Source organism: Syngnathus scovelli, chromosome 21 (genome assembly GCF_024217435.2).
Source record: "Syngnathus scovelli strain Florida chromosome 21, RoL_Ssco_1.2, whole genome shotgun sequence".
Classification (NCBI taxonomy): Eukaryota; Metazoa; Chordata; class Actinopteri; order Syngnathiformes; family Syngnathidae; genus Syngnathus; species Syngnathus scovelli.
This window is the reverse complement of record NC_090867.1, coordinates 5354668-5381561: the sequence shown is the minus strand read 5'-3', so window position 1 is coordinate 5381561 and position 26894 is coordinate 5354668. Positions and strand designations below refer to the sequence as shown.

General features: G+C 43.9%; 2 protein-coding genes across 3 annotated transcripts; one reads left to right on the top strand and one right to left on the bottom strand.

Annotated features, from left to right (window-relative positions):
* Positions 1–297: 297 nt before the first annotated feature.
* On the top strand, positions 298–24804 carry itga3b (integrin, alpha 3b). Of its 2 annotated transcripts, XM_049759406.2 has the most exons (33): positions 298–610; positions 4448–4575; positions 4658–4740; positions 4832–5081; positions 5167–5289; positions 5496–5700; positions 6035–6228; positions 6618–6706; positions 6770–6906; positions 6976–7062; positions 7133–7200; positions 7263–7408; positions 7481–7627; positions 7713–7810; positions 7883–8051; positions 8154–8228; positions 8296–8375; positions 8464–8541; positions 8631–8733; positions 8916–9092; positions 9646–9759; positions 9833–9946; positions 10024–10122; positions 10203–10328; positions 10446–10601; positions 11139–14456; positions 16961–17105; positions 17200–18474; positions 18880–19301; positions 19918–20046; positions 22264–22431; positions 24325–24387; positions 24473–24804. In XM_049759406.2, the coding sequence occupies exons 1-25, from the start codon at positions 435–437 to the stop codon at positions 10554–10556; spliced, it is 3177 nt and encodes a 1058-aa protein (XP_049615363.1). In that variant the 5' UTR covers positions 298–434; the 3' UTR covers positions 10557–10601; positions 11139–14456; positions 16961–17105; positions 17200–18474; positions 18880–19301; positions 19918–20046; positions 22264–22431; positions 24325–24387; positions 24473–24804. The 2 variants fall into 2 exon arrangements, with proteins under 2 accessions (XP_049615363.1, XP_049615364.1); XM_049759407.2 differs by having other exon boundaries at positions 22361–22431; positions 24325–24804.
* On the bottom strand, positions 12308–20720 carry ace (angiotensin I converting enzyme (peptidyl-dipeptidase A) 1). The gene is made up of 25 exons (XM_049759405.2): positions 20353–20720; positions 19112–19279; positions 18943–19030; positions 18262–18405; positions 18017–18208; positions 17729–17826; positions 17484–17653; positions 17197–17420; positions 16978–17122; positions 16723–16821; positions 16210–16332; positions 15935–16140; positions 15722–15858; positions 15499–15657; positions 15340–15427; positions 15140–15283; positions 14887–15078; positions 14511–14608; positions 14274–14446; positions 13988–14211; positions 13776–13920; positions 13617–13715; positions 13405–13527; positions 13144–13328; positions 12308–12763 (listed from the first exon to the last, which is right to left on the bottom strand). Exons 1-25 carry the CDS (start codon positions 20572–20574, stop codon positions 12576–12578), a joined length of 3834 nt encoding a protein of 1277 aa, XP_049615362.1. The 5' UTR covers positions 20575–20720; the 3' UTR covers positions 12308–12575.
* Positions 24805–26894: the final 2090 nt, after the last annotated feature.

Below are 26894 nucleotides of genomic sequence, written 5' to 3'. Positions count from 1 at the left end.
ACAGGAAACTGGGAGATACAGTAAATTGCAAATTACATTCCACGTCTGTTCACGTCGGACTGGATTGCATTCAGGATGTTACCAGTGTACACACTGCCATGTTGTGTTGATAATCAATATAGAAATGTAGACGGGTTTTTGAGTCAGAAAAAAACTTTGGCTGCCCCCGTCAAGTTCTCTGTTAGGGGATTAAGGGTTTAATCACTTGTGCGGCCGATAGGTGGGCAGAGGCACAGAGCTCATGTGGAGGTGGGCCGCTTGGGTATTAATGGGAGAGCGAGAGAGAGAGAGAGAAGGGAGGGGGGAGAGAGAGCGAGCAAGCGCTCACCTTCTCAATGAGTGTGCGAGCGCACGTCGGGATTGCAGCTATTGCATTGGGAGGTCCCTGCTGTCTTTTACCTATCGGCGAGGACCTGCCGCTCTAAAGAAACAAAATGACCCCGAGGCTACTTTTTTGCACATTGCTGCTTTTTGTCCACGCAGCTCCCGTGTGCCGTGGATTCAACGTGGACGAGCGCTTCCCGGTGATCAAAGAGGGGAAAACCAAAGGGAGCTTCTTTGGATTGTCTGTAGCCATGCATGAACAGACGGAGGGCTCCAGGAAATACCTGTAAGTTACTTTTTTTTTTTTTTTCTGGTTTGATGGCTTGGAAACAACTGACACCTGCTTTGACCCAGTGGGCGGAACCAGATACTGCCGCCTTACAGCTGACTGAGCACATAGAAAAGCAGCCATATTCTTTTCCACTACTAAACTGTTGTGAGAAAAAAACACATTCTCTGTTTATAAGTTATTGAAATATATGATTAAGAAAAAACAATGGGCCCTTTTAAGGTTTAAATTGCTTAAATGACTTCATTTGGGTGAGATTTTTTTTCCGTAGCTGCAGGTAAAACAGCTGGGCTTGGTAAATTGTCCCGCCTCAGGCAAAGTGGAGCGTCTGCGTGTCTTAGTGTGCATTTAGCTCCTCTTTGTGCATATTCAGCCATTCTGGAGTCCACACAAACGTAATGTGTAACTTGTGTGACAATCCTCACAGGCATATATTCTTTATCCTCTTTGAAATAAAAGCCACCATACTTTCTAAAGTGTGAGAGACATGCACACTATTCTTCCAAATGAATGATATCATTGTTTATTTAATGTCAGAACCTGAACCCCGGTCAATTACAGTGCCCCCTACTGTTATCTACGTCCCGCCTCCACTTTGAGGAGTCGACAAAAAGTGGCAAACCGATACACATTGCCTTTCCGAGCGGAAGATTATTAGCATCACTGTCTCATCTCAGTGAAGCGGGACAAAGATGTGCATTGGTGTGAGAAGAATGAGGAGCAGTGTCCATATGACATGCTATCGATCGAGTCTCACACATCCTCAGTGGACTGACACTCAAGAAGTGGACCACATGCTAGTTGCACGGAGGAGGGTCCCCAGCAACTCCTCCGACTAAATATATGATGACACTTGTTTTTAGTTTCATCCTATTGAGTGCACTTTTTAAAAAAATACAAGCGCATGAACCAGCTTCAACAAGTCCTACTACCACTTAAAAGTGGGGATGAGTCAGACGGGATGAAAGTCAAGACACGACCGACACTCCCACTTTGGCAATAAAGTAAATGCAATGGACTCTTGACACCGTTAAGCAATTAGCTTGAATCTAGTATATTGGCTCTGTGGGGACAGTTTTTGGACTAGCTTGAAGTCAAAGTTGAACTACCTGAGGCTGGATTGTACAGGTCCACTAGCAGTCGCCTATTCAAGTCTCCTTGGTGGGCTTTTTTTGTTCTCTTTTGTAGTCAGGAGGAGGGACCGGGCAGTCAGCTGGCCACCTATTGGCTCTTCCAGTTCCCTGACCCCACGGTATGTGTGGAATGTATTAGCCTTCTGTGCACAGTCACAACCTGCCAGGTTTCAGGTTGAGACAAGACAGGAGTCATGGTGATGATCTGTCGGGAATTCACTCCATTTCCTAGCAGAGACCATTCTTTCAATGTGTCATCAAGACCCCCCCCAAAAAATCTCCAATTAAATTCCAAATTAATTTTTTTTTTTCACCTCTGTCTGACTTTATCCGCCCCGGGCCGTAAAAGTCCGCCATTTAATTAGCTGGTGCCGCCCCCCCCTTTTTTTTTTTTTACTGTGAGAACACATTAAGCAGGTCAAACTAAGCTTTACGAACACAAACAAGCTCATGGTAAAAGGCTCCCTATTTATTGTGTGTGTCCATGTTTGTGTCCCAACTGAACGACGGCCTCTAATAACTTGCTGAAATAGATCCCAGCAGGATGTTGCACCTCCTGCTATTCTCCACAGAGAAGATTCTCTTAGTCTGGGGCTTTCATTACGGCTACCTGCAGAGCCGTAAGAGATCCTTTTCCTTTTTTTGCTCCTGTGCGGAAAAGAAGCCGGTGTAAGTTAGCTGGCCTCCGGGTGGATGAGGGTCACCTGTCACTAGAAAAACTATATGCTTCAATACCTCTCAGACCATTTTTCATCCTTGAAACGAGTGTTGGCTTACACACGGTATGGTTCTGTCAACTCGTTAGTTGGTTGCCGTGACGCGTTTCAATTGTCGCTCCGGCTTCGAAATGAGTTTGTTTCACCGGTGGCAGATGGTGGGCTGCAAACAGGATGTTTGACCAGCTGAGTTAGCGTTTGACAAGGTGGGAACAACACAGGTGACCCATTTTTTGTTGTCATTGGATGTGATTCATTTTATTTGATTCAAAGGTGTCCACATTTTATGAGCTCTCTTTCATCCCGCTCCTCGTTTCAGTTTATTTTGTCGGCGGATGACTGGAAAGATTACATTTTTGTGGTTGAAGGCCGCTGTCTGTGCGATAATCCCTTGTTATTGTGTACCTGACCTTCAATTGAATTGAATGACTATGAAGATTGTATTGTTCACTCCGAGCCAAGATATTTTTCACACTGTTGCCAACTTCCTGTTCACATGTTTTCATATTTCAGCATTGTGTGACGTAACATCAGAATCAGTGATCACCATTTCAAACCACACAATTTTATTTTTCTACAAGTCCATTTTAATTCTTGAAGGTTGTCGCGTTACTGTCCATTGCCAGTTCATGTGTGAGTCAGGTGTACACAGTGTGTTGTTTTGACTGGTCGGCTAGCAATGTATGTATTTATGACAGTTACACGGAGTCAAGTCTTCGCCGAGTGGAAGCGTTCTGATTTCCGTCTTTGCTTAGTAGCTTTTTGTTATGTTATTAGATAATAGAAGAGTTTGGAGCACGTCGACATGTTTATACGACCGGGCCAAGGTCACATCCGAGTGCGGCTGATTGATGGGTCGAGCCCTGGGTAGTAAGACTGCTATATAAATGGTGTCCTCTTAGTCGTGATGTGAAGAATGCAGCCACTCTCACCTCATCTGGGCGTGCAAACCATAATAAATGTAGTTCAAGTCACTTGCTGAGTAGCAGAGGGCAGATTTCAACACGTCCCGTATACTCACTTGGAATGCAGGCGCTCGGTGCCCGCTCGCCATCCCTCCCGTGAGCTCTTGTCAGCGTCTTTATGAGGAGGTGATGAGCTGGCAAGAGAGGCAAACATTCATTGTTTGACTTGCCGTTGTCATGGCTGAGTCAGGACAGCTCTGAAGTTGTTTATTGCTACTTTGTGTGTTACATTAGCTCGGTGGTGACAATAACAGGAGAAATGTATTCAACACAAAACGCGGATTCCACACATTCTGTAACTCAGCAATGTCTACAAACTTTCATGGAATCTCATTTATCGGACACTCCAATCACGACCGGCGGCCATCTTGGCTCCAGCTAGTTGTCATCGCCAAGGCCAGATAATTGTTTCAGGGCTGATCATATCTTTCTTGTGATAGTGATAGGATAGTTGGAACGTGTTTGCATTAAAATTCCTTTTTGCGTTTTATTGCTTTGTAATCTAAAAAAATAAAAATAGATCTGTCTTTGCCCACAAAAGACTTTGGAGAGGACGTAGTTGTGTCTAGCTTTTGCTGATAAGATTGCAGGTGTCTATGGGGGATTTTTTTTTTTTTTTCTTCGAAACCGCAAACAGACATCTCACTTTGGTCGCTTGACTTTTTTTCCTCCCTCCACGCATGATTAAACAGATCAGCCGCCATAAACAGGTTTGTCCTCGCTTTCTTCCTACAGATAATAAATGTGGGGCTGTCGCGTCCACCGCCATTTCAAAGGTCGCTGTGTTAAAAGGCGTGTCAAAATGTACACGGCAAAAAGATTTTCATACGCCATTCATTTTTTTTCTCCAAATAATCTAGTTTTGCCAACCTTTCGTGAGGTTTTTCTTTTCTGCACGTGGCTCATTTTTCACGCTGCTGTCGTCTTTGTATACAATCATACACCATGACAAGACTGCGATGTAATCTTGTCATCTTTATCTGCAACTCTGTGTGTGTCTGCTTGTGTGTGTGTGTCCAGGCTTCTAGCAGGAGCGCCCAAAGAGAAATCCTTATCGCTGACAAATGTCAATGAAACAGGTGCTGTCTACTCCTGCCCCATAACCACGGACGCCTCGGACTGTTCCAGAATGGATCTGGTCAGCTCGAGTGAGTAAGGAGAAGAGTTACCATCAAGGACATGATTGACAAGCGGCTTTTTAATAGTGCCACTTTTTTGACGCATTTACAGCTGACCCGTCGGAGATGGTGGAGGGCATGTGGCTCGGCGTGACTGTGGCCAGCCAGAGAGTCCAGTCGTCCGGACGCATACTGGTGAGACGGCGGCCATCATTTATAGTCTCCCATTCAATGCGGTCACAAAATCACGGTGTCCATACACTTGTGTGTGTTCTTTGGTGTGCAGGCTTGCGGCCATCGCTACGTCAAGATCTTCGGAAGTGGCTCAGGGGAGCAGCGGCGGATGATCGGAAAGTGCTACGTGAGGAGTAACGACCTGACCTTTGACCTCAATGACGACTGGCAGACTCACACCTACGAGTTGTGCGACCCCACTTCCGATATGGAAGACGAAGGCCTGTGCAACATGGGCATCTCGGGCGGCATGACGGAAGACGAGATCTACATGGGCAGCCCGGGCAGCTACTTGTGGCAAGGTGAGTCCCGGCCGGCCGGGAACAAAATGGATTATTCTCACAGTGATTATTTGCATGAAGAATAACTTTTTTCTGTTTCCTCTAGGAAATGTACATGTTATATGGAGAAATCCTGATCCTGCCAATTCATGGGACTCCATCGAAAAAGACTTTGGCTCTCTGAAACAACAATATAATCTGAAAAAACAAAATAAACTCTACTATATGGGTAAATGTTTGTTTCATACGTCTGGTAATTTGTCTGAATTTTTTTTTAAAGTCATTATAGCTCAATTAGGAAATTCATTGAGGTGCATCAAGGATCCGCTCTAAGCCTTTTTTTCTTTTTTTTTGTAATGAAATACAAATAATTACTATTATTATTACACCCTGGAGTTTTATATATAGGTCCAATTTAAAATCTTTGCCCTGCAGGTTATTCCGTCCTTGAAGAGAAGCGCCTGCTGAGTATTAACGACTACACAGTGGTGACGGGATCCCCCAGGTATGAGTCCAAGGGTTCCGTGGTTCTCGGGGTGAAGACTGACAACAACATCGAGACGGCGCTCATCATCCCTGGTGAACAAGTGGGCTCGTATTTTGGAAGCAGTCTGGCTGTCACCGATCTTAATAATGACAAGTATGTGGTCATAAAATCACAATATTTGATCTATATGTTACCAAAAAGTTCCAGACTAGGTTGATCTTGCAGTCATGTTATCTTTTGGCTCTCAAAGCCAGCCGGCACACTGCTTCATGGCCGTGACCTGTCGTGTTATGCGGAATGTGCACTGAAGTACATCTAAGCAGAGTTGAAAAGCTGTCAGCAGCCCGTTCAAGGTGTTTGCTATGATATCATGGCCAAATCACCTTCTGCCTCTTCTTTTCATGCATGAATCAAACTTTATGGAGGCTGACAGTTGGGCACAAAAATTGACATTCTAAGGCAGATTTTTGTTTTCCTGTGTTTGCAGTTGGAATGACTTAATTGTTGGTGCCCCGTTTTACTTTGACCGCAAGAAGGATGAAGGAGGAGCCGTTTATATCTATATGAATGAGAATGGCTCCTTCCAGAACGTTTCTACTATGGTGCTTAAGGGCCCGGCATCCTCCGCATTTGGCAACGCAGTGGCCGCCATTGGTGACATCAACCAGGACGGATTCCAAGGCGAGCAGATTAAATTTATTAAATAATTTATTGTGAAAAAAAAATAAAATAAAAAATTAGATTAATGATGCCAAATTAAAAGGAATTAACAGTTTACTGTGGTATTAAAACAAAATTTTAGTTTTTTTTGTAAACATAAAATAGTAAAATTAAAAATTGTTTGATTGGTTAATTGAACACGTCCTGTGTAATTTTATTACATAAATGGTTAAGCATAGTAAATATTTTAAATATTATGTAAAATCAAAATAAATAATTTCATTATTTAATACGCTATACAGCATAATTAGTCAATTTAAAACGGCTAGTGGAGCACTAACCTGTGCATAACAGTGTCAAACTGCCCTCTACTGGCCTTTCACTGTCATTACATGTCTTTCTATCTGCAGACTTTGCCGTGGGAGCTCCATTCCACGACACGGGCAAGGTTTATATCTGGATGGGAAGTAAAGAGGGAGTCTCGGCACAACCCAGCCAGGTAATGTGGTGAACACTTCAAGCTCTTCATGCCCGCTGTCAACATTTGATCTGCTCTCAAAAGGTGATCGAGGGCAAGTCGGTGGCTGGCGGAGGATTCCAAACGTTTGGCTACTCCATCAATGGAGGCATGGACATGGATGACAACAGCTACCCTGACATTTTGGTGGGCTCCCTGGACGACCGCATCGCACTGCTAAGGTGGGATATTTGTATAAAGGTGATGTTAAATATTTATCCTGCTTATTTGTTGTTATTTATTTATGACAGGACTCGGCCTGTTGTCCACTTAACTAAGGACTTCAATGTGGAGCCAAAGATTGTGGATCCTAATCAGTGCGAAGGGAGTTCACCATGGTGAGCGAGCGTCAAGGTCAAAGTGGATATTTGAAGTGTTTTAATATATTTGAATTTCTTTCTTTCCCAGCATCATGGCCACTGTCTGCGTGTCTTTCACCTTAAGTAACGGCAACAAAAACTTCAAGAAAAACATCGGTAAGTCACATATGATTGTGTGTCTCACTTGAACATAAACACACTTTTTGATCACGTGGCAGTGGTGAAGTACACAGTGGAGGCCGACATTGATAGGAGAAGGAGCCCCCGGGTTCGTTTCCAGAAAAACGGTGATGACACGTATACGGGCCTGTTGACCCTGCCAGACTCACAAATTCAGTGTCATGAACTCAGCTTGACTGTTGTGGTACGTTCTTTATATGGTTCTCAGAATGAGATCATTTTGATATCGATTGTCATTTTAAAAATTGCTTTTAAGGCCCCTGTGAGGGACAAACTGGAGCCAGTGGTCTTTTCCCTCAACATATCCTTAGATGAACAAAAAGCCAAATCAAGACGCGCCATTCAGAACCTGGACTCCTTTGCCATTCTCAGTCAAGGCCAGAAACTCACCCAAAGAAGTGAGGTAAGGTTCAAAGTGCATACAAGGTCGTATTACTACACTAATGCTACCGCATGCATTCTCAATCTCAAACCTGCTTTGTTACCAGATTAACTTCCAGAAGGAGTGCGGCTCCGACAACAAGTGCACCAGCAACCTGCAGCTGACGGCCCAATTTGCCGACAATAAGGAAAACCCCTTTCCACGGTGACAAAAAAAATGAATAATTTGAATTCCAGCAAAAAAAAAGGAAAGCTTCATGTTGGTTCATGTTTCCAGGAAGGACAAATCCCAAATCCTCCAGTTTAACAGCAGTATGAAGATAATAAAGCTGATTGTGGAGGTGACTAACTTTCCCACAAGAGGAAAGCTGGCTGAGGACGCCCACCAGGCCATGCTCAACGTCACCATCCCCGATGCGCTCAAATACTCTGCCGTCAGGTCCCAGGTATGGTCAACAGGGGGCAGCAGATGACACCGTAGCAACACTTACACACATAGGCATGCATGTTTATATTTAAATCTAAATAATTCATTTTTTTTTGTTTAGGATCATGATGTTGAATGTCGCTATGACGGCACCGTCCTTTGTGAATTGGGTAATCCACTCAAAGGCAAGGAAAAGGTGCGTCTGGGATTCCTTGAACTATTTTTTTGGCATCTTCTGAAAATAAAACCATTTTTGTCAACAGGTATCACTCATCTTGTGGTTGGAGACGTCAGGCATAGATTTGTACACGCAGGAGATCCAAACTCAGCTGCTGCTGTCGACGTAAGGGCTTAAATGTTGACGCTATGATAATAATGATAAAAATGAGAAAGGCTTGAATGAAACGCTGTCATTTGATTGGTTTCTTTAGTCTCAGTGAGCAGAACGACCTGTTTCCTGTGCCAGTCAGCCTGCTGATTGAGAATACCATCCTCCCCTCCTTTTCCATGTGAGTCGAATACAACAAAAGAAAAAAAAAATCTTTATTTTTATCTATTTTTTGGACCCATTTTTATTTTTTTACCTCTTTCCGTGCAGTGTAAATGCACTCATCCAGACTAAATTTGGCGGCACGGTGATGGGCGAGTCGGCCATGGTGAATAGCAGCAACGTGGGAAGTCTACTTGAGTTCACCTTCAATGTGAGTCACCCTCAACCACTCAGCTCTACTCCCTCGTTGACGCCTTGGACTGTCAGATGGTTAATATTATTTTGAGGAAACAAGTCATGGCTGTATGCGGGGGTGGATGCTATTTAGGGCTCAAGAGGAACTGTGGCTGTCCGTTCACTTCATGACTTTTTTTTTTTTGCCTCTATCACTAGGTTAACATGAGGGGGCCGCCCTTAGGGGACTTGGGGACCCTGGCTGTGGAGTTTGAGTGGCCCTTTGAGGCATCCAACGGGAAGTGGCTCTTGTACCTGACTCAGATTACCATTCAGACTCAGTCCCAGAGCGAATGTCGACCGCCTGGAGACGTCATCAACCCGTTGAACTTAACCGTGAGCTTCCTTTTTTTTAGCTTTATGCCTGTGTATCATTCATGTGTCAAACTGATTTTACAACATCACCCTTTAAACATAAATAGCTTTGAGAAGATTTGATTCCCACTAACAACCCAGGCTAAACTTAGCTTCTCCCCAACATATCAGATGTAGCATTCACAGCATACAGTGATGTCAATTACTACTTTCCTATTAGCTAGGACCATCTCATAGAAAGACATCCTGATTATGAGACGCAGGTGTGCCTAATGTAGTGGCCGGTGTGAGATGTTTCCACTCTGCAATCCCACCGCATGCATGATGTGTTAATAGCAGTGGTGCGCCTGTCTGAGCAGTGGTTTTGAAAGTGCTTCATATGCAAAAGCCTGTGTTAAAGTCCTTCGGGGAACAATGTCCGATTCACCACATTTGAGCCTCCCTGGGCCACAAAATCGAAAATAGAAGTTGGGATGCTATTCTGAGAGGCTGATGGCTTCATCAAAGCCATTCATTTTGTTTCTGATGTCATGTCTCCGTCTGCTCTGCTTCCTTACCCACGTTCCTTTTGCAGTTGTCAGAAAATGCAGCGAAACGCGTCAAAAGGCAGATTGAGTCGGACGATCAGACGATAGAGCCGCAAGCGACCCTCTCGCTGCTCACGCCGCGAAAACAATCGGCCCTGTTGGTGAGTTGAGTTAGTGAGTTGGTGAGTTTCCCCCCCTCTTCATGTACTGATGTTTCCTCTTTGTGTTTTTCAGGAATGCTCCAAGGGCACGGCGAGATGCGTGACCTTTACGTGTCCTTTGTTGAACATGACCAACTCAGCCAAGATTCACGTCCGTGCTCGCTTGTGGAACAGCACCATGCTGGAGGTACTTTTATCAGCTACAACAATAATAATCAATATTTACACGAGAGCAGTAACAAATATATGATGTGTACCTTTCAGGACTTTGCCAATGCTTTGTGGATCAAAGTTGTAGGTAAAGCCACACTGAAACTCATGACGGACACCCCCACCCTGAAAATGGAAAGGCAGAGCACTCTGGTAAGGCACGTCAAGTCGAAATTATCAACCGTCATTAACAGCTAGACTTAAAATGGCTGCCGTCTTTCACTCGGATGTAGTTCACGGTGGATATCGAACCGGAGGCTCGGGTGGAGACGCCTTATGAACTTCCTCTGTGGATCATCATCTCTGCCATCGTAGCAGGCGTTCTACTTCTAGGAATCATCATTCTTATACTTTGGAAGGTGAGCCCACCCTGTCTATCAAGTGGACCTAGCACACCACTGACCTAGTTCTCAAAACTTCCCGGACACTCGCACGGCCCGATCGAGTCTAACTTTTTCACGTCCACCTCCATGCAGTGTGGCTTCTTCCAGAGGGCCAGCAGGAGGGAGATGTATGAGGCCAAAGCCCAGAAGGCTGAGATGAAGATCCAGCCCTCTGAGACAGAGAGGCTGACTGAGGACTACTGAGACCCACTATGGGTCCACAACTGCACACACCAGTGGGGCTTTTGGGTAATAGAACCCCTGCCATGAATGGATTTAACTTTTCTAGTGATGGTCTGGCCTCCTCGCTCTTTCTGACGCCTTTGCTTCTGCGTAATTATGTCGTAATGTCAATTAACATCTCCTCGCTTCCTTTTCAGGCTGGAACTTAAGCTGCTTGTCATTGTGTGAATGCTGAGAGTTTTGCTAAAATGCACCAAAAAGTTGTTTCGTATTTAATTTTGGTGTAAAAAAAAAAAAAGTTTAAATATTTACCTTTATTCAAAATAATAATAAGCTTGAAGATAATAATAAATGAACACTTTTATAATTTTCTCTAAAAGCTCTCAGCATTTACATGCATTCTAATGGGAATGAGTGTTTTCTGTATACCTCGCTTGTGCTTTCTTTCCACGTTTTTCCCGAGTGGGGGTAGTCGGGGTCACCCCTCGCTCTTTCCCGACGCTCCGTCTCTGTAAAGAATCTAAATCTCCTAAATGTGGTTCTCAAGCCGCCTTTAAATCTTCACTGTGCCTTAGTCTCTCGTGTCACTTCTTTTCTCCCCAGCTTGAATTCTTCAAGCGATCCCTCTACTACCGGATAATGCCAAAGCACCGCGGGGTGAAACTTCGCAAGGCCGATCGCTATCAGTTCAACGTGAGATTTCAGCCAGAGGAGCTACACCCAAAGTATTGGGTCACCAACTGGACGGAGACGCAACGTTTCTACTACTGACTGGCACACGGGCCAAAGAACACTGGACTCGGTCTGGAGGAACTTTGGATAAAAAAAATTGTCAATTTCTCCGTGCAATATATGGAACATTTTTGCCTCAGAGATTGTAATTGTTTAGTATTCTTACTGACTGCAGTGTTGCAAATTGAATATTGCCGCTTGTTTTGATGTTCAGGATTTGGTGTGGTCGTTTTCTTATTCTTTTCATTCCCACGTGATGACTTTTTTTATTTTTTATTGAAGCCGTGAATTTTTTTCCATGATTTTAATCACAATAGTGCCTCGAGATACAAGCGACCTGAATGCCACAGCAGACAGAGCGGCGATACTAATGTGTTGGATTCTCTCACTTTGATGGAGCCGCTTTTGAATCCCAAGGCCTTGACTTGATGATTATTTATTACCGTTTTGTGTGAACATTGCAGATCACTTTAGGATGATCTCACACAGGGAGTCACAACACTGGATTCCGCAAAGCTTCATGTTGTGAAGAACCAGACAATGTGTAGCTATGCTAAAATGTTTCATTGACTATTTGAATGAACTTATAGTGTACACTCACTGGGCACTTCTTATTTTAATACAAGGGAAATTATATGTTTGACTTGTTGATTAATTTTGCAAATTAACAAAAAAAAAAATGATTGTGCTAGTGTATTGGCCAGTGAGTGGACATCATTTGTTGTTTTATTTGTACGGGACTTTGGAATGCCGTCCAAGACTTTTTGGGAAGCTTTCAGCACCTGAAAGCAAGCTGGACTAAGAAGACATTGATTCAGTCGTCTCTGGTGGGACAAAATGTTGCCTTGCTGCTTTTGCTCATGTTACCTGAGAGCTGCCAGGTATTCTGCTGTGACACTGAGAACTGCAAACCTAACAGAGGCCCCTTTGACTCCTCAGGATGGATGGGGGAGGGAGGGGGGGGCTAAAAATGCTCTGATTTTTTTATACTGTGCAGTTTTAATGTAATTCAGTTCTGTCAAATGAATTCTCTGCAAATGTCATGACAAAGTCCGTCAGTTTTTTTTTATTGTAGAAATAAGAAACATCCCAAAAAAAAATGCTTACACAATCGATGACATTACAAATATATCCTCCCTACATATTAACATATTACAAATAAATTACAAAATGTTATTTTGCATAGGCAAAAAAATATAATTGGAGTGTACAGTAAATATACAAGACTGAACAAAACAAATCAAATGTGATCAGATGCACTGTACAGAAAAACAACACAGCGATATTCACATTTTGCCCTGTTGCTCTTTAGTCTTTTTGCTTGAGCTCTATTGTTGATAGCGACCTGCTGGACCTCTTTGACTTCCTGTATCTGTAGGCTAGGAAGATGGTGGCAACCAGCAGGACCAGACCCAGGACCAACAAGACCCACTGGGCCGCAACTGCAGATGCACTGTCTACCTTCATTCCTAGGAAGTCCACCTTGGGCTCATCGTCTGGATGTGCAAAGAACAATGAGTAAGCATGTTGTTGTTATTGAACAGTTTTGACAGATCCGATACCAGCCAGCCGATACTTCATGCGAAATGAAAATCTGATGAGAAGGCAAGTTAGTGTGCTGACTAAACCCAAACTGCGTGTGTGTGCGTGTTGTCCAAACAAACAACAACAGCTGCTGTTGTCTCTCCCTGGCGCTTTCGTTCACTCCCATCAATCTAATCTGGCCACAAATTTTCAACAGGATCTCATCAGGAAAACAAGCAGGAGAAAGATTGCGTTGTAAACTGCAACCCCAAATAGTCTTCCAGCAAATCTTTTTACTAGTTCCTCTCGGAAGAAGATGCGCTTCCCATATGTCTGACTTATTCATACTTACTCAAAGGCTTCCAGTCGTAATCGGGCCACCCTCGAATGTCCTTATTCTTGTTATTCTCTTGCTCCAGCCATTTAATGAGAGGTTCGAAATATTCCATGAGTGGCTTGGCGCTCATCTTGGGCTGGCCCGTGATCATGGTCATGGCTTCGGGCCAAGGTTTGCTGAAACCCAGCTTCATCACGTCTCTGCAGATAAGGCGTCATCATAACCACGTTGACTTTATATTTATGACATGATTCACGTTTCGCAGTGTACACTCACCCTAGAAGCTTCCCAGCCTCCTTTGATTTGTAAATGTCACATGTGTGCAGGGGCCCCACGTGCTTGGCGGCGTTGCACAAGGCCTGGTGGAACTGAAACTGGATAATGAAGCTTACAAAGTACCTGTGGAGGAGGTGATCATATCATTTCCTTGTCATAAACATGCTTATATGTTTGTCGATTAATCAGTGATGGATTAGAACAACACTCACCTCACGTATGGAACGTTAGCAGGGATGTGGAACTTTGCACCTGCGTCAAAGTCATCTTCTGTGCGGGGGACGGGCGGACACAAGCCTTGGTACTTCATCCTGCGTTTCAAAAACAACCATTAATGTTCCTCAGCGGTTCTCAAACAGGGATTTTCTTACCTGAGGTTCCACCACTCTTTATTATACTCAGATGGTGGGATGCGACCATCAAACACCTTCCATCTCCACTGGTCCATCAAGTAGCCAAAAGGTAGGAAGGCGATTTTATCAAGCGCCATGTTCATCAGGAAGTTGATGTCACTCTCTGGAAAGTCAAAAGGAGGAGTTCTTTGTGTGTATCCACATATACATTTCAGTTTCTGCTAACTCACCGTGATTGTTCTCCACTTTGTCCAGGAGGCCGATGGTCTTCAGGTGTTTGGGTGTGGACACGGATAAGGCCAGAACATCGCCGATGGCCTCGTGGAAGCCAGGGTTAGCGCCCTCACGGAATGCCACGGGCTGATCCTTATACTGCAGGAAGTACTGGACGTGGCCCATCTCGTGGTGGACGGTGATCAAGTCGTCCATGGTCACGACAGTGCACTGTTTGATTCTGGGTTACGTGACATATGTTTAGTCGTATCACATTTTCAAACATGGGTGGTTCTATTTTACCTGAAGTCTTTTCTGTTATAGAAGTCCCATGCCGAAGCATGGCAGACCACTTGGCGTCCGTCAGTGGGCTTCTCCAGCATGGATTTGTCCCAGAACTCTTTTGGCATTGGCAGCAGCCCCAGAGAGGTGAAAAAGTTATCGGATTCCTGGAACATTCTTTTGGCGTCCCAGCCCTTGGTGCAGGTAAAAAAAAAAAATTACTCCTCATAATATTTCTTCATTATACTTGACGTGTACCTTTGCCACCATGGCTGGCGTGGCGTCAACTTGCGTGGCGTGTGGATAAGGCATGACCAGATCCATGATGCCAGACCACGTCTGCGCCCACATATTACCTGAAGCGACACAATTTCGCCGTAAAAATTCACCTCCGCTCTGTCGTGTTTATTCACCAAGCTGAATTCTTTCATTCCTAACTATGTGGAGGTGTCACACACAATCTCACGCTTGACGTTTCTTGAAAGAAAAGAAAATCCTTCCCAATTCCAAAGACATCTACAGCCAACTGCGGAATATTTGTGGCCACACAAAAGAAACATTTGACTGGAGTGTGAATTCCACAGCGGACTAGCTTGTGGTTTTTCTGATTAAATGAAAGGTCCAGCTAGGTTACCTAGCAAGTGCGCAGGTATGGGTCCCTTCAGGTTGATGCGCTTCGGGCCGTACTTATTGTACAGACCCCTGCGAACATAGGCGTGGACGTTGAGATAGAGCGGCTCGAGTTCCTTCCAAAGGCTCTCCAGGTCCTGCTCAAAAGTGGGCGTTTCATACAGAGAGCGCCAGAAAGCGCCATTGTCGCTGTGACCTAGAGAGAAGAATACGATTGTATAATCGACTTTTATAATATGGTCATCTTCAGGTCTTACCGTTAAGTCTGGCAGCTTGGTTGGCCAGTTCGACGTACTGCTGGTAATCCGAGCGAAGCACTTTGCCGGCCGCATCTCGCCAGCCTTTCCAGGCGAATAAGAGTTCATCGTAATCTCTGGACTCTGCCATGATCTTCTGAAGGTCTGAAAGATAACGTGTTGGCTCACTGTGGCGTCAACTAAGGAGTTTTGGTTCTTACCAGGATCCAGTGGGTGACATTGGCCGTTTTCTCTGCAGACCTCTGCCACGCTATATTTGGTCTCCATGTTTGACAGGAGGTTGTTGTACTAAAAGATCAACATTTGCTTAGTTGGAGCAGCAGCTTGACTGTCACAAATGTTTGTAAGACACAAAAAACCTTTTCAAGTTGCGCTGACGGCAATGCGGCCCTCTCGATGTCGCTGAGTTTCTTAACGATACGTTTGACGGCATCGTTCTGGAAGTCTTCCGTGTCGAAGCGCCGCGCCATTTGGCCGTATTTTAAAGCATGGGCTGACATTTCCAGATTCTTCTGAAGCTGGTGGACAAAATTAGCTTTTATTTAGCAGCGGTTCCATTCGGAGAGAGAGCCAAGGCCTCACCATGATCTGCTTGTTGGCTTCATTGATGTCCGTGTTATACGCCCAGGAGGCTTCCGTGTAAGCGTTCCATACCACTTCAGCTGTACTGTTATACTCATCCAGAAGATTCTTGGCATCAAGCTCATCTGTATTTTTATCTGCACGGACAACAATCAAGGAAATCTACCGTGAAGGATTTCTATGTCGTCTGGTTCCAGAACTTTTGGTTCTCACCAATATCTTCTGGGTAGCCCTCAGGAATGGGTGGAACCCAGTTGAAGTCAGGCCATCCCAGAACCTCGTCGACATTTTGTTTTTCCAACCACTTGATAATGGGATCAAAGTATCTCATCAATGAACCTGCGTCCAGTTTGTTTGTACCCAAAGCCTCTTGGAGCACTTCAGGCCAAGGCTTGGAGGAACCGGCCTGAAGAACTTTCCTAGAAAGGTGTTTTGTTAAACAGCAGCAGCTCTCCTGAAATTAACCCGCCTCGTGATATAACACTTACTTTAAAATGGCCCCCGCTTCTGCAGAGCGGTAGATGTCGCATGTGTGCAAGTCTCCCGTGTGTTTGGCTGCCTGGCACAGTTTTTCGTGGAATTGGAACTGCAGGATGAAGCTAACAAAATACCTGGAAGACCAATAACAAATTGCATTGCTTCCTTCAAGCATAACCCACAAATGACATCTGACTAAAAACAAAACAATCCTTTCAAGTTGGAAATGAAAATGCCTCATCTAGCACTTGTTGTTTTCTTTTGTAGTTAACTAAGTGCAGCTGGTATCCATGCAGAGAGTTTCCTGTTATTGTAAAGCTTTGGTATTGTCGAAAATCCCATTACCGGCCTTTCTGATGAATGCTTTAAGATCACCGTGTACAATAACACGTTCAATTCCCATTTTGCATTATTTCCTTTTTGCCTTGCACGTTTTTTTGTGTGTAGAAACACCTCAAGGCGCACACACACACAAGTCTAATATTTTAAAAACACTTTTTGCAGTAGATAAAATAAGATGCTACCTGATGTACGGCGTGTTTCCAGGTATGTGGTATTTTGCGCCGGCATCAAAATGCTCTTCGGTGCGCTTGGTGGGTGGGCAGATGCCTTGATATTTTGTCCTTGAGAGAAGAAATAAAAAACAGATGGATCGAGGAACCAGTCATGGAAAGTTACTCAGTGTAAACATTTGTGCTAGCTTTGCAAAACTGAATGCTGAAAGAAAATGTTCATTTAAGCCTTTGTGATATATTTGAATAGGAATAAGATTCACCTACCTAAGGTACCACCATTCAGAGTTGTAACGCTCCGGAGGAGTGTTGCCCCCAAACACGCCCCATCTCCATTGGTCGATAAGATAGCCAAAAGGAAGGAAGGCTATCTTCTCCAGTGCCATCTTCAACAGGTAGTTAATATCAGATTCTGAAGGAGCACAATGTGGAATTTGAGTTGAACATTTTTCCATTTCATGATCTGATTGTCGTCGTCTCTTATACCAGGGTCAGACGTCACCGACTCCAACAGTCCGATAGTCTTCAGATGTTTGGGCGTGGAGACGGACAGAGAGAGAACATCGCCGATGGCCTCGTGAAATCCTGGATTGGCCCCGCGACGGAAGCCCACGGGTTGATCCTTGTACTGCAGGTAATACTGTATGTGGCCCATCTCATGGTGGACGGTGAAGAGCTGCTCCATGGTCACGGTGGTGCACTGCTTGATCCTACACAAGTATTTCCCGCCATAATCTTTCTTTGCTCCAAAGCTGTCTTTAAATCCTGATTACCTGAAGTCTTTGCGGTTGTAAAAGTCCCAAGCAGACGCGTGACACACCACCTCACGGTCATCGGGTTTCTCTAGCATGGACTTGTCCCAGAATTCTTGAGGCATTGGGGCTAAACCCAACGATGTGAAGAACTCTTCGGCCACACGAAACATTTTCGTAGCGTTGTAGTCCTGCCAAACACGAAAACATTGCATCGATCTCAAAAGAACCATTTTACTGTAAGGTGTTCGTCGCCCCTCCCTTACTTGTTTAACCATTTCTCCAGTCACGTCCATGTTGGGTTTGTCAGGAAATGGTATCATCAAGCCGTAGATATTGTTCCAGGTCTGGGCCCACATGTTTCCTGAGGGCGAGGAAGAAAACACACTCAAGCAACAATCCATCCTTGTTATGGGATAGCGCGCTGGCCGGCTCCATAGGAAATGCCTGCTTGAAGCATGTACATCCACCGTGACCAGATAAGCTGGCGCTGGAGCGTGTTGACCCCCGAATGCCCGCCCGCCTCCCAGATTGCCACTAGAGTGTTGTTGTACCCAGCAGATGAGCGGGAATCGGTCCTCGCAGGTTGATGTACTTGGCGCCGTACTGCTTGTAGAGTTGTCGGCGCACAAAGGCGTGCAGGTGCTGATAGAGAGGTTCGATTGTTTTATACAAGCCTTCGATGACTTCCTGGAAGTTGTCCGTCTCGTACCAAGAGCGCCAGTCTGCCCCCGTGTCTTTAAATCCTACAAAAAATTGTTTTATAATATCTTCTTGAACATTGTTGTATTTTTCTCACCATCAGCTTGAGAGGCTTTGTTGCTGAGCTGCACGAATTTGGGGTAGTGCTCCTTGAGGGGAACACCTGACACATTATGCCAGCCCTCCCAAGCGTACAGAAGCTTCTTGTAGCTCCGCGAGGTGGCCATGATGTCCCTGAGATCTGCAAGGGACAACGTGCGATTAGCTTTGGACAAGGGAGGCCGAAGTTCTCCTTTCCCTCCAAAGTCAGGTATGAGGATGACAGACCAAATGCATGAGTGGTGAACAATTGTATGTATTTATTTATTCACAATAAATAATACACACCATATAAATATTTTTTTTAAATGGGCTAAATAAATAAATTAAAATTAAAATTAAAATTAAAGTACATTAAATAATACATAAATATAATCAGATATTAAATCACAATTTTGAGGGTTCAAATTTAAATTGGTTTGGCCAATTAAAAAAAAAAAAAAAAAATGAGAGTGCTTGAGAAACACTGAGCTATGTTGCAGACAAAACATCAGGCCATTGTTCCCAGTGCACCCCACAGTTCAACACTATGAGCGCGCTGTTGTTCCAGCGTTGTACTCAACATTCAAAACACTTCCTCTGTGAAGTAACTTTGCCCATCCTGTTACTCTTACAGGAACCGATAAGAAGACTTTTTCCTCCGCGAACCTCCTCAACCGCCGCAATCGATTTTACTCACGGGGCTCCAGGCTCCAGCTGACGTTTGGCTGCGGATGCACTTTGGCCGTGGAATAAATACTGTCCATGGTGCTGAGAATTGTGTTGTACTGCGAACACAAACACATACAGGAAATCATCGGTCAATCCTTTTAACACTGGAGAATAACTCCAAATCATTGGAGACCAACCTTTCCTCTTTCTTCAGGAGACAAGTTGGCGGCTCCGAGAACCATGACTTTGCCCATCAGTTTCTTATCTTTGGGTTCTAGCGTGTTGAGCACCTCGCTGGTGAACACCTGCTTGGCCTTGATCCCCCAAGCCTCAGTGAAGGCCTGCTCCTCCAACGATGCATTTACCTGAACACACCGGGAAGGACACGTAAGAAGCGTGGCGCTATTTGCTGCCCGCTGGTTTTTTTTTTTGCATATCTTGGAAGTAAACAAGTTTTGGGAATTTGTGAGGGCACAGGATAAACAGTATTATTATTTTTTATTTATTATAAACATGGCCTCCGTCAAATGTGGGGGAATTACTGAATTACATTTTCAGTTCAGCATGTCCAGAATGTTAATATAGTGGATTGTTGTTGCCCAGAAAAAGCTTGTGCAGGTGCAAAATTTCAATCCCCTCCTAAATTGTCACAAGATCAACACGCTGTATGTTCCCATGATGTATTTACTTTTTTTGGACCGATGAAGCATTTTGCTATGTTGCAATGCTGTTCAAGGTCAAGAGTGACTCAATCACAAATGGGAAAATATTTGCACACACGTTGTGATTAGGCTGGACCGTGTTTCTGCCGCGAACGCGCTTATCTGCGGTTTTCCCAGCAAGAGGTAAAAGCGGCGAACTAATTGGTTTCCATTATGAACATTTAACCAGCCAACTAACTTTCATTTAATTATGCAAGGTCATTTTACATTTAAAATGATGCCTTTAAATGGCTTCCCATCCCACTTTCTGATCTGTTCTACTTTTATTGTTCACCTTACAGCCTCAAGACACATTATGTTGGCGCGGCGTGGCGGGGGCTCGCATCTCCACTTGTTCTCCAAGCCTGGAGAATTCCTGTTGTGACAGCTGTACAAGCATGGACATCACAATAAAAGCCTCAGAAGAGAGAGTAAGCTCTTTTTTTTTATTTTTTATAATAATTCGAAACTCTCTTAGTGTCTGGCTTCACTGGTGCGTGCCACTGCCCTTTTTTCCTCGGGCATCATGTGATGGCAACTCACTGCAGTCTACTGTTAACGTCATGACTTCCCTAAGAAAAACCACAACGATAAAAAAAAATAAAAAAAAGATCTGTTTATATCTATAAAAGCTTGCATGTTGGCCGCTTATAATTTTTCCGACGATTAAATTCTGGAAATCAAATCTGGAGTGTACACACTACATTGGCAGGAAACTATTCCAGGAGCGACCTTACCTGGAGTTGAGAGTTGTACGCTGTCAAGTTGGTGTTGTAGTTCCAGCTGGCCGACACGCTATGGAAGAAAACCTCCTCCGCTGTGCTGTTGTAGTTTTTGAGGAACTTGACTGCATCGGCCAGCGTGTTGGAATATTCCCCTGGCAGCCATCTGTCTGGCAGAGCGACACCATACCGCACCACTTGCAGCACCAACACAACTGAACACACAAACTTGTCCATGTCTGCCTTCCAGCAGCAAGTGTAAATGAAAAAAAAAACACCTTTGACTCAAGCACCTCTTGACTGGTCACCAAGCTCGGCGAGTGTCTTTTAAAGTCCAAGTGTGACCCAGCCCACAAGCAGCCTCCACTTGAGTCCGAACGCAGCACCACTAACGCCTTCTCTCTCTCTTTCTCTCTCTCTCTCTCACACAGGCTCAGAGAGAGGGTGGGGGGGGGGGGGGCTCTAGTCATGGTTGGTGGAAAGCAGAGGCTTGACAGGCTGAGGGAAATTAGAAAAGTGAGACGCACGCAAACCCTAAGAATTAAATTTCACACTCCTTCCCGATGAAGAGATCATCTATATATCCTGAAATTTGCACCAGTTAATTTAGAAGAACATAATCTGCTATTCAAATGTTTTGTGTCACCTAAAAAAGTGGATATTTAAAATTCAAGTTGATATTCAAATCCCACCTTTTAGTGCTATGAAAAAAATACTTTGTTTCTAAACATTATCTACTCTTGTGACCTGTCGCTGAAAACTAAAAGGACCGTTGTACTGTGTAAATATTATTTTTATTTTCTCGTATTTACTGTCCACTAAAATATCATAAACACATCATGAGAAAGGATGAATGATAATAATGATCATTGTTAGGGCTCATTAATGTTTAACATACACTCACGAACATCGAATAACACTTTTGATTTACACCACCGATGACAGCGCACGTGTCGGCCTGAATATTTTCCGGCCTTGACATGTAAATTAACTTTGCTCTTGTTCTACTGCGTCACAGATAATCACCCAAAAATGCCGCTTTGCTCAATAAAACCGAATGAACCGCTGTGCTTCAACAGAACCTTCAATCTCTGAGGCGGTCATTGGACGTTCATGGCCACATTGGCTTATCTTTGGGTTGAAAACACACTGGCTGATCTCAAAGTAGATCTTCCATCGTGCTAGATGTCTATAAATCTTTATCATGACTTTTTGACAATGATAGGCCATATCTGCGCAGTCTTGCTGATGTCTATGGAAACACCTGAACATAAATGGCAACTTATTGACAGAGTGCATCCTGCGCGACTGATAAACTGATCGCTGGTTGATAGCTAGAAAGTATGAGTGTCCGCATGTACGCAGCCAACGGTTAAGTTTGCCAACAGAGCAGCAGGTGGGAAGTCATAAAGTGTTTACTGCTGTTTTGTATTCCGAGTGTGAGCATGTGTCTCAGTCTGCGTGTCTTCTGCAAGTGATTTTTTTGCAGTCTTCCAATCCCCAAATAATTGAATGTGGCTCCCCCTGTAATGGAATTCTGTGAGGTGTGAAAGGAGTGTGATAGCCTAGAGAAGCCAATCTCGGGTGTACGTTGCGCACCACTAGCCATGGTGTGTAATGTGTGTGTGTGTGAGCTCGCTTGTCATCAGGTGTCCGCCATAATTCATTTTGGTTCCCCCCCCACCTTGTGTCAGGCAGATTTTTTATCTGAGGTTGCCATTGGACAATTTAGACATTTGAAATTTGATTTACGTAATGTATGTTGCTCAGAACAATTAAATGCTTTTAAATGATAATCTCACTATAATAACCATCCACCCAAGGTTGAATTGACTCATCAAAGTTGCCACTTCTGAATGGAGGGTTGTAAGTTGTAGTCAATCATCAAGCCACACGTTTTCCTTCTCTGTTGTAATGCATTTTAAGGGGTCTTAAAGGGCAATAAAGAAGACAAACCTGTGTGTTGCTGAGGGGGCATGAAATTGTCAACATGAGGTGGACTTTTCTTCCTTCTCTCCTCAAGCACCTTGACAACAACAACCGGGTGCTGGCGGAACTACAGGTGACCGACATTGGGACTGTGACAGGTGAGAGGTGAGTTTGTTCTCCAAACTATGAGCCGCACGTGGCTCGGGATGGATGACTAGATGGATGGATGTTTCAAAAAGGTCGCAGCAGCGTGCCGTGCAGACTTGTGTGTACGTCGCCTCATCTGAATACAGTTAATCAGTGAGGGAGGAGACCCAGCGATAGGATATCTTGACTTGATAGTGCTGTGTCATGATGCATTTGTGTTCAAATTGCATGCAAGATGCATTCATTCTTCAAGACGTCAGCTGGTCGCAGCCAGCGTAATGCTCGAGTTTCGCGTTAATATTTTCCACAAATGCGGCTTTTGCGTTGAGCTGTTTTGTGAGTGTGAAATGATGATTGATGGTTAGCAGATTCCGTTGGCGTATTTGCGGTCCTGACACAACTAACATCATGTCTGAAGTCATAGAGCGTGACTAATATATACACTGGAACGAGAGGAGAACTTGAAACATTTAAAAGGAAACAGGGAAGTCTCACGTCTGCTCGGGTGAAAGGTTAACTTTGACAATACTGATTTCTGAGAGAAGGCCCAAGATTAGATTAGATTAGAGTAGATTAGATGAGGGTGAAAACCACCAAAACAACACCAAGAGCTGTGACTTGAAAAAGTTCTTTTCACTATTTTGTTTGATCATTAGCCTCAAACTGAGTAGATCAGAGGTTGATTTGGTTAAAGTTTAAAGATAAAACTGGCCCTACTGTCAAAAACCAACACGCTAACAATGTTTGCTGAGCATGTTTACGATCTGGCAATAATTTCCAATAATGGAAACATCCAGTTTGAGTGTTAAGTAAACTCACTCATAGTAATTCATCATTACACAGAAGCTCTTAAGAATAATTATTACAAGAAATATAATATGTAAAATAAATCATTAATCATAAATCAAAATATATAAATATAAATAATGAAAAATCATGTATAATATAAATATATAAAGGGTATGTTGTTGAGGTCGTTCCTATTTTTAATTATAAAAAAATGGATGGATGGATGGATTTGCATGTATAATAAAAATATATAATGGTTATATTGCTGAGGACTTGATTTTTTTTATCCATAGACTATCATACCTCAAGTCATACGCCTGTTGTTTTAGCTTATACTGCCCTCTAGCGGACAAAAATTGTCAATTTAGACAGTGCACTTTTTGTTCAGTAGCACCTTGTCCAAACACTCGCACTTGCACCTTTGCGCCCCTCAATTGTGCTTTTGCGTTGCAGGTGCAAGTGTGCGTAAGGTGTACAAAATATCCGAAGTGCACTTTTCTCAGCCTTTAATGGAATGTATTACCCCAAATTCTTTGCGCATTTGACTGTAATTTGCGACGTTAATTAAAATTCTTGTTTCTGTGCCGAAAACAATGTCTTTTCATTTGTGAATATCGAACTCACACATTTAATTCTAATACAGTTTCGATTTTATCAAATTGACGACTTTTACTTATGTATTTTGAAGTCACCTAGATTTTTTTTTGTCCCAATGTAGTTGCCGTCCAGGAGAATTTCATCTGCGCGTGCGCGATACCTGGCGCAGCTGCCACAAATTTGTGCATTAGGGAAGCTATATCTTCCATCGACTGAAAGCCCGAGCCTGATGTTTTACTTTGCTACCACTCTACTGAAGTTTGAAAATCAATTTAAGCACCATAACTGCCCTAAAAACACTGGTCGCCACCGTGTTCGGTGACGCATATCCAACATGGCGGTAAGTAGATGACGTAAAATGCGCCTTTCAAAGTGTGCAGCTTTCGCACGCTTTCACCCCACGCGCTCAAACATTTAGTACATTGTCTCATTCAGATGCGTAATTTTGATGTGATTTTGAGATTCACAAACGTATGCGTGATTTTGAAGTATTTTATTTTATATCTACAATTTTTCGTCTTTCAGCGGGCATGCGCAGAAAAAAGTAGGCAGGCCCTGCGCAGATTCATCAAGTGCAGCTGTGCACAGGTGCGACTCACCGCGTGGGACCTTCTCGGGTAAATGAGCAAACAAATAAATCCCGTTTCTCACGATATTATTTTGCTTTTTGCAGGATTTCCACGCTCGAGGGACACAATAGTGTTGAGGTCTGAGCATATCGTGTCACAATTTATTTCCATTTGTTTGATTTAGCACATTGAGCTTGTTTCTTTTTCCACTAAAGTGTTTTTTTTGTGCTGCCCCGCCTGATTAAAATGTATTTCAAATGTTTTATATGCACATGTTAACTGCTCACCTCCCATTTTCTATTAATGTGGTGGCTTGTTCAGTCTAATGGAACTCATTTTCCGTGAATGTTTAATTTGCAAATAATTTGTTTGAACATCGAATGTGACAAAATGGTTACAAACCTTTCCTCTGCAAATATAGCCCAAAAAAATCGCATCTGAATTTCTCCATTGCCTCCCAGTCGACACGCGAACAACCCAGACCCCAAAACATTTAGCAAGCATTAATTTCTCTGCTTTCCAGTTGGATTAGACACTAAGTCATTCTATGTTGCATGAATGCTATAGCACAAATGTAGTTACTAGCACTCAATTAATGGTGTCTTGAATGTTTTTCAGGGTTGAAGAGGAGCAAAGAGTAAAGAACTAATTTCACACCCAGTCAAGAATCAAGTAGCACGCCAACGTGGACATGTCATGTGTGGGGATCATTTGACCAGGAGGGGGCAGCTCTGGTTGCCTTTGGTTATGGGTGCACGCCGGAAAGGTTGCCTTGAAATGAGGGCAGGTGTTTGGGGCTCTGATGGTTGGACTTGCCTAAGAGGTGCGCCGTAGTTGTGGTTGAGGTTGTGGCTTGTCTGGATCCAGAGCAGCTTTGTCTTGTGCGAGGATAGCGGTTGAAAGCCGGCCGGTGCTTTGGGGGAGGACTTCAATTTTTGCACATGCGAAGCCCTTTGAGACTTGACTGTGATTTTGGGCAATAGAAATGCTCTTGACTTGACTCAACTCGTCTTGGTCCGTCACACCGATCAACACAACTAAATCCTTGTCGTGTTTCACCCCTTTTATGTTTCAGGTTTTGTTGAGGAACCAGCTTGGGTACCCAAGCCCCAATCTTGCTATAAGAGCAGCGGTGTCTTGTGCTAGGATTGCCATTGACGGTGCATTGTAACCTTTGGGGAGGACGTCACGTCGATGGACACAAACAAAACTTTGACATGGAGCCGAATGTCCAATTTTGCGATATGACTTGTTGACTATTGTAATATTGTGTGTCTTTTTAACCTACCACTGTTGTACTTGCTTTCTTTGTTCTCCCCTCAGTGTAGGGCAACGTTGGAGCGAGATGGTCCACGAGGTGCCGGAAACACAAACAAAACTTTGATGTGGACCCGAATGTCCAGTTTTAGGATGACTTGTTGACTATTGTAACATTTTGTGTCTTTCTAACCTACCACTGTTGTACTTGCATTCTTTATCCCCTCAGTGTAGGGCGACGTTGGAGCGAGCCGGTTCACGAGGTGCCGGAAACATAAACAAAACTTTGATGTGGACCCGAATGTCCAATTTTAGGATACGACCTGTTGACTATTGTAACATTTTGTCTTTTTCTAACCTACCACTGTCCTACTTGCATTCTTTGTTATCCCCTCTGTGTAGGGCGGCGTTGGAGCGAGCTGTTCAGTGAGGAACCACCGGTCGAGAGTGCTCAAGACATAATGACGCAAGCAGCGCACAACTCATTGCATGTTCTGACTTTTGCAGACTGGACGCAAAAGGGGGGACGCACGGCCCAACCCGGCGACTGTAACAAAGAGTAGCTAGCCGCTGGGATCAAGTAAGCAAGTGACCTACAACTTGGGGTGCGCTTTGAGTTTCTGACATTGTTTGTGTTTCTGCAGATGGCGACTGGGACATGACACGATCTGACAGAAGTGGACGCTTCGGGCTGGCCGGGTGGCATCACTGAAATATCCTGCAGCCAGGTTCTGAGGGAGACCCGCTTCCCTGGAGGCGTCGACCTGCGCAGCCTCAATGCGTGAAAGTTTTTTTTTTTTCCTTTTAATTCACACCAGTGGTGTCCAAACGTCTAAGGGCCCCATACTGAAACAAATTCCCAATCGTTTGACACAAATTCATTAAACACTCTAATCAATTACGACATTTTGGTGTCTTGATGAACCTGACCTTGACACAGCAAAAATGAAGATAAACTACTACTGTATGTCTGAGTGAAATTTTGAACAGATGATTTGACTTGTAAACAGCATATTTTAATATTTGATGATGCCATTGATCAGTTGTATTTTGGCGCTCCCCTAGTGGCCCGTGTCCAATGGCCTTTTGTGGCAAATAGCCCCGAGGCTGCCGTTTGGACACCAATGGTGACGTGTATAGGGCTGCACGTGTATTGGAAAACTGCCATATGGTGGTCTGTTAGACATGTATTTTAAGTTAAAGTTAGGGTTAGTTAAAGTTAACATCTAACTGATCGCCTTCAGATCAAATAGTTAATTTCCATCCCAA

Excerpts from the sequence above, each read along its gene's own strand:
- ace (XM_049759405.2), bottom strand. The coding sequence starts at position 20,574 with ATGGACAAGTTTGTGTGTTCAGTTGTGTTGGTGCTGCAAGTGGTGCGG. Across the intron at positions 17,654-17,728 it reads CTGGAGAAATGGTTAAACAA|GACTACAACGCTACGAAAAT; the intron begins GTAAGGGAGGGG and ends CGTGTTTGGCAG. Across the intron at positions 12,764-13,143 it reads TTACGACTGGAAGCCTTTGA|ACGATGAGCCCAAGGTGGAC; the intron begins GTAAGTATGAAT and ends TTGCACATCCAG.
- itga3b (XM_049759407.2), top strand. The coding sequence starts at position 435 with ATGACCCCGAGGCTACTTTTTTGCACATTGCTGCTTTTTGTCCACGCA. Across the intron at positions 4,576-4,657 it reads AATGGATCTGGTCAGCTCGA|CTGACCCGTCGGAGATGGTG; the intron begins GTGAGTAAGGAG and ends ACGCATTTACAG. Across the intron at positions 10,123-10,202 it reads TGGAAAGGCAGAGCACTCTG|TTCACGGTGGATATCGAACC; the intron begins GTAAGGCACGTC and ends ACTCGGATGTAG.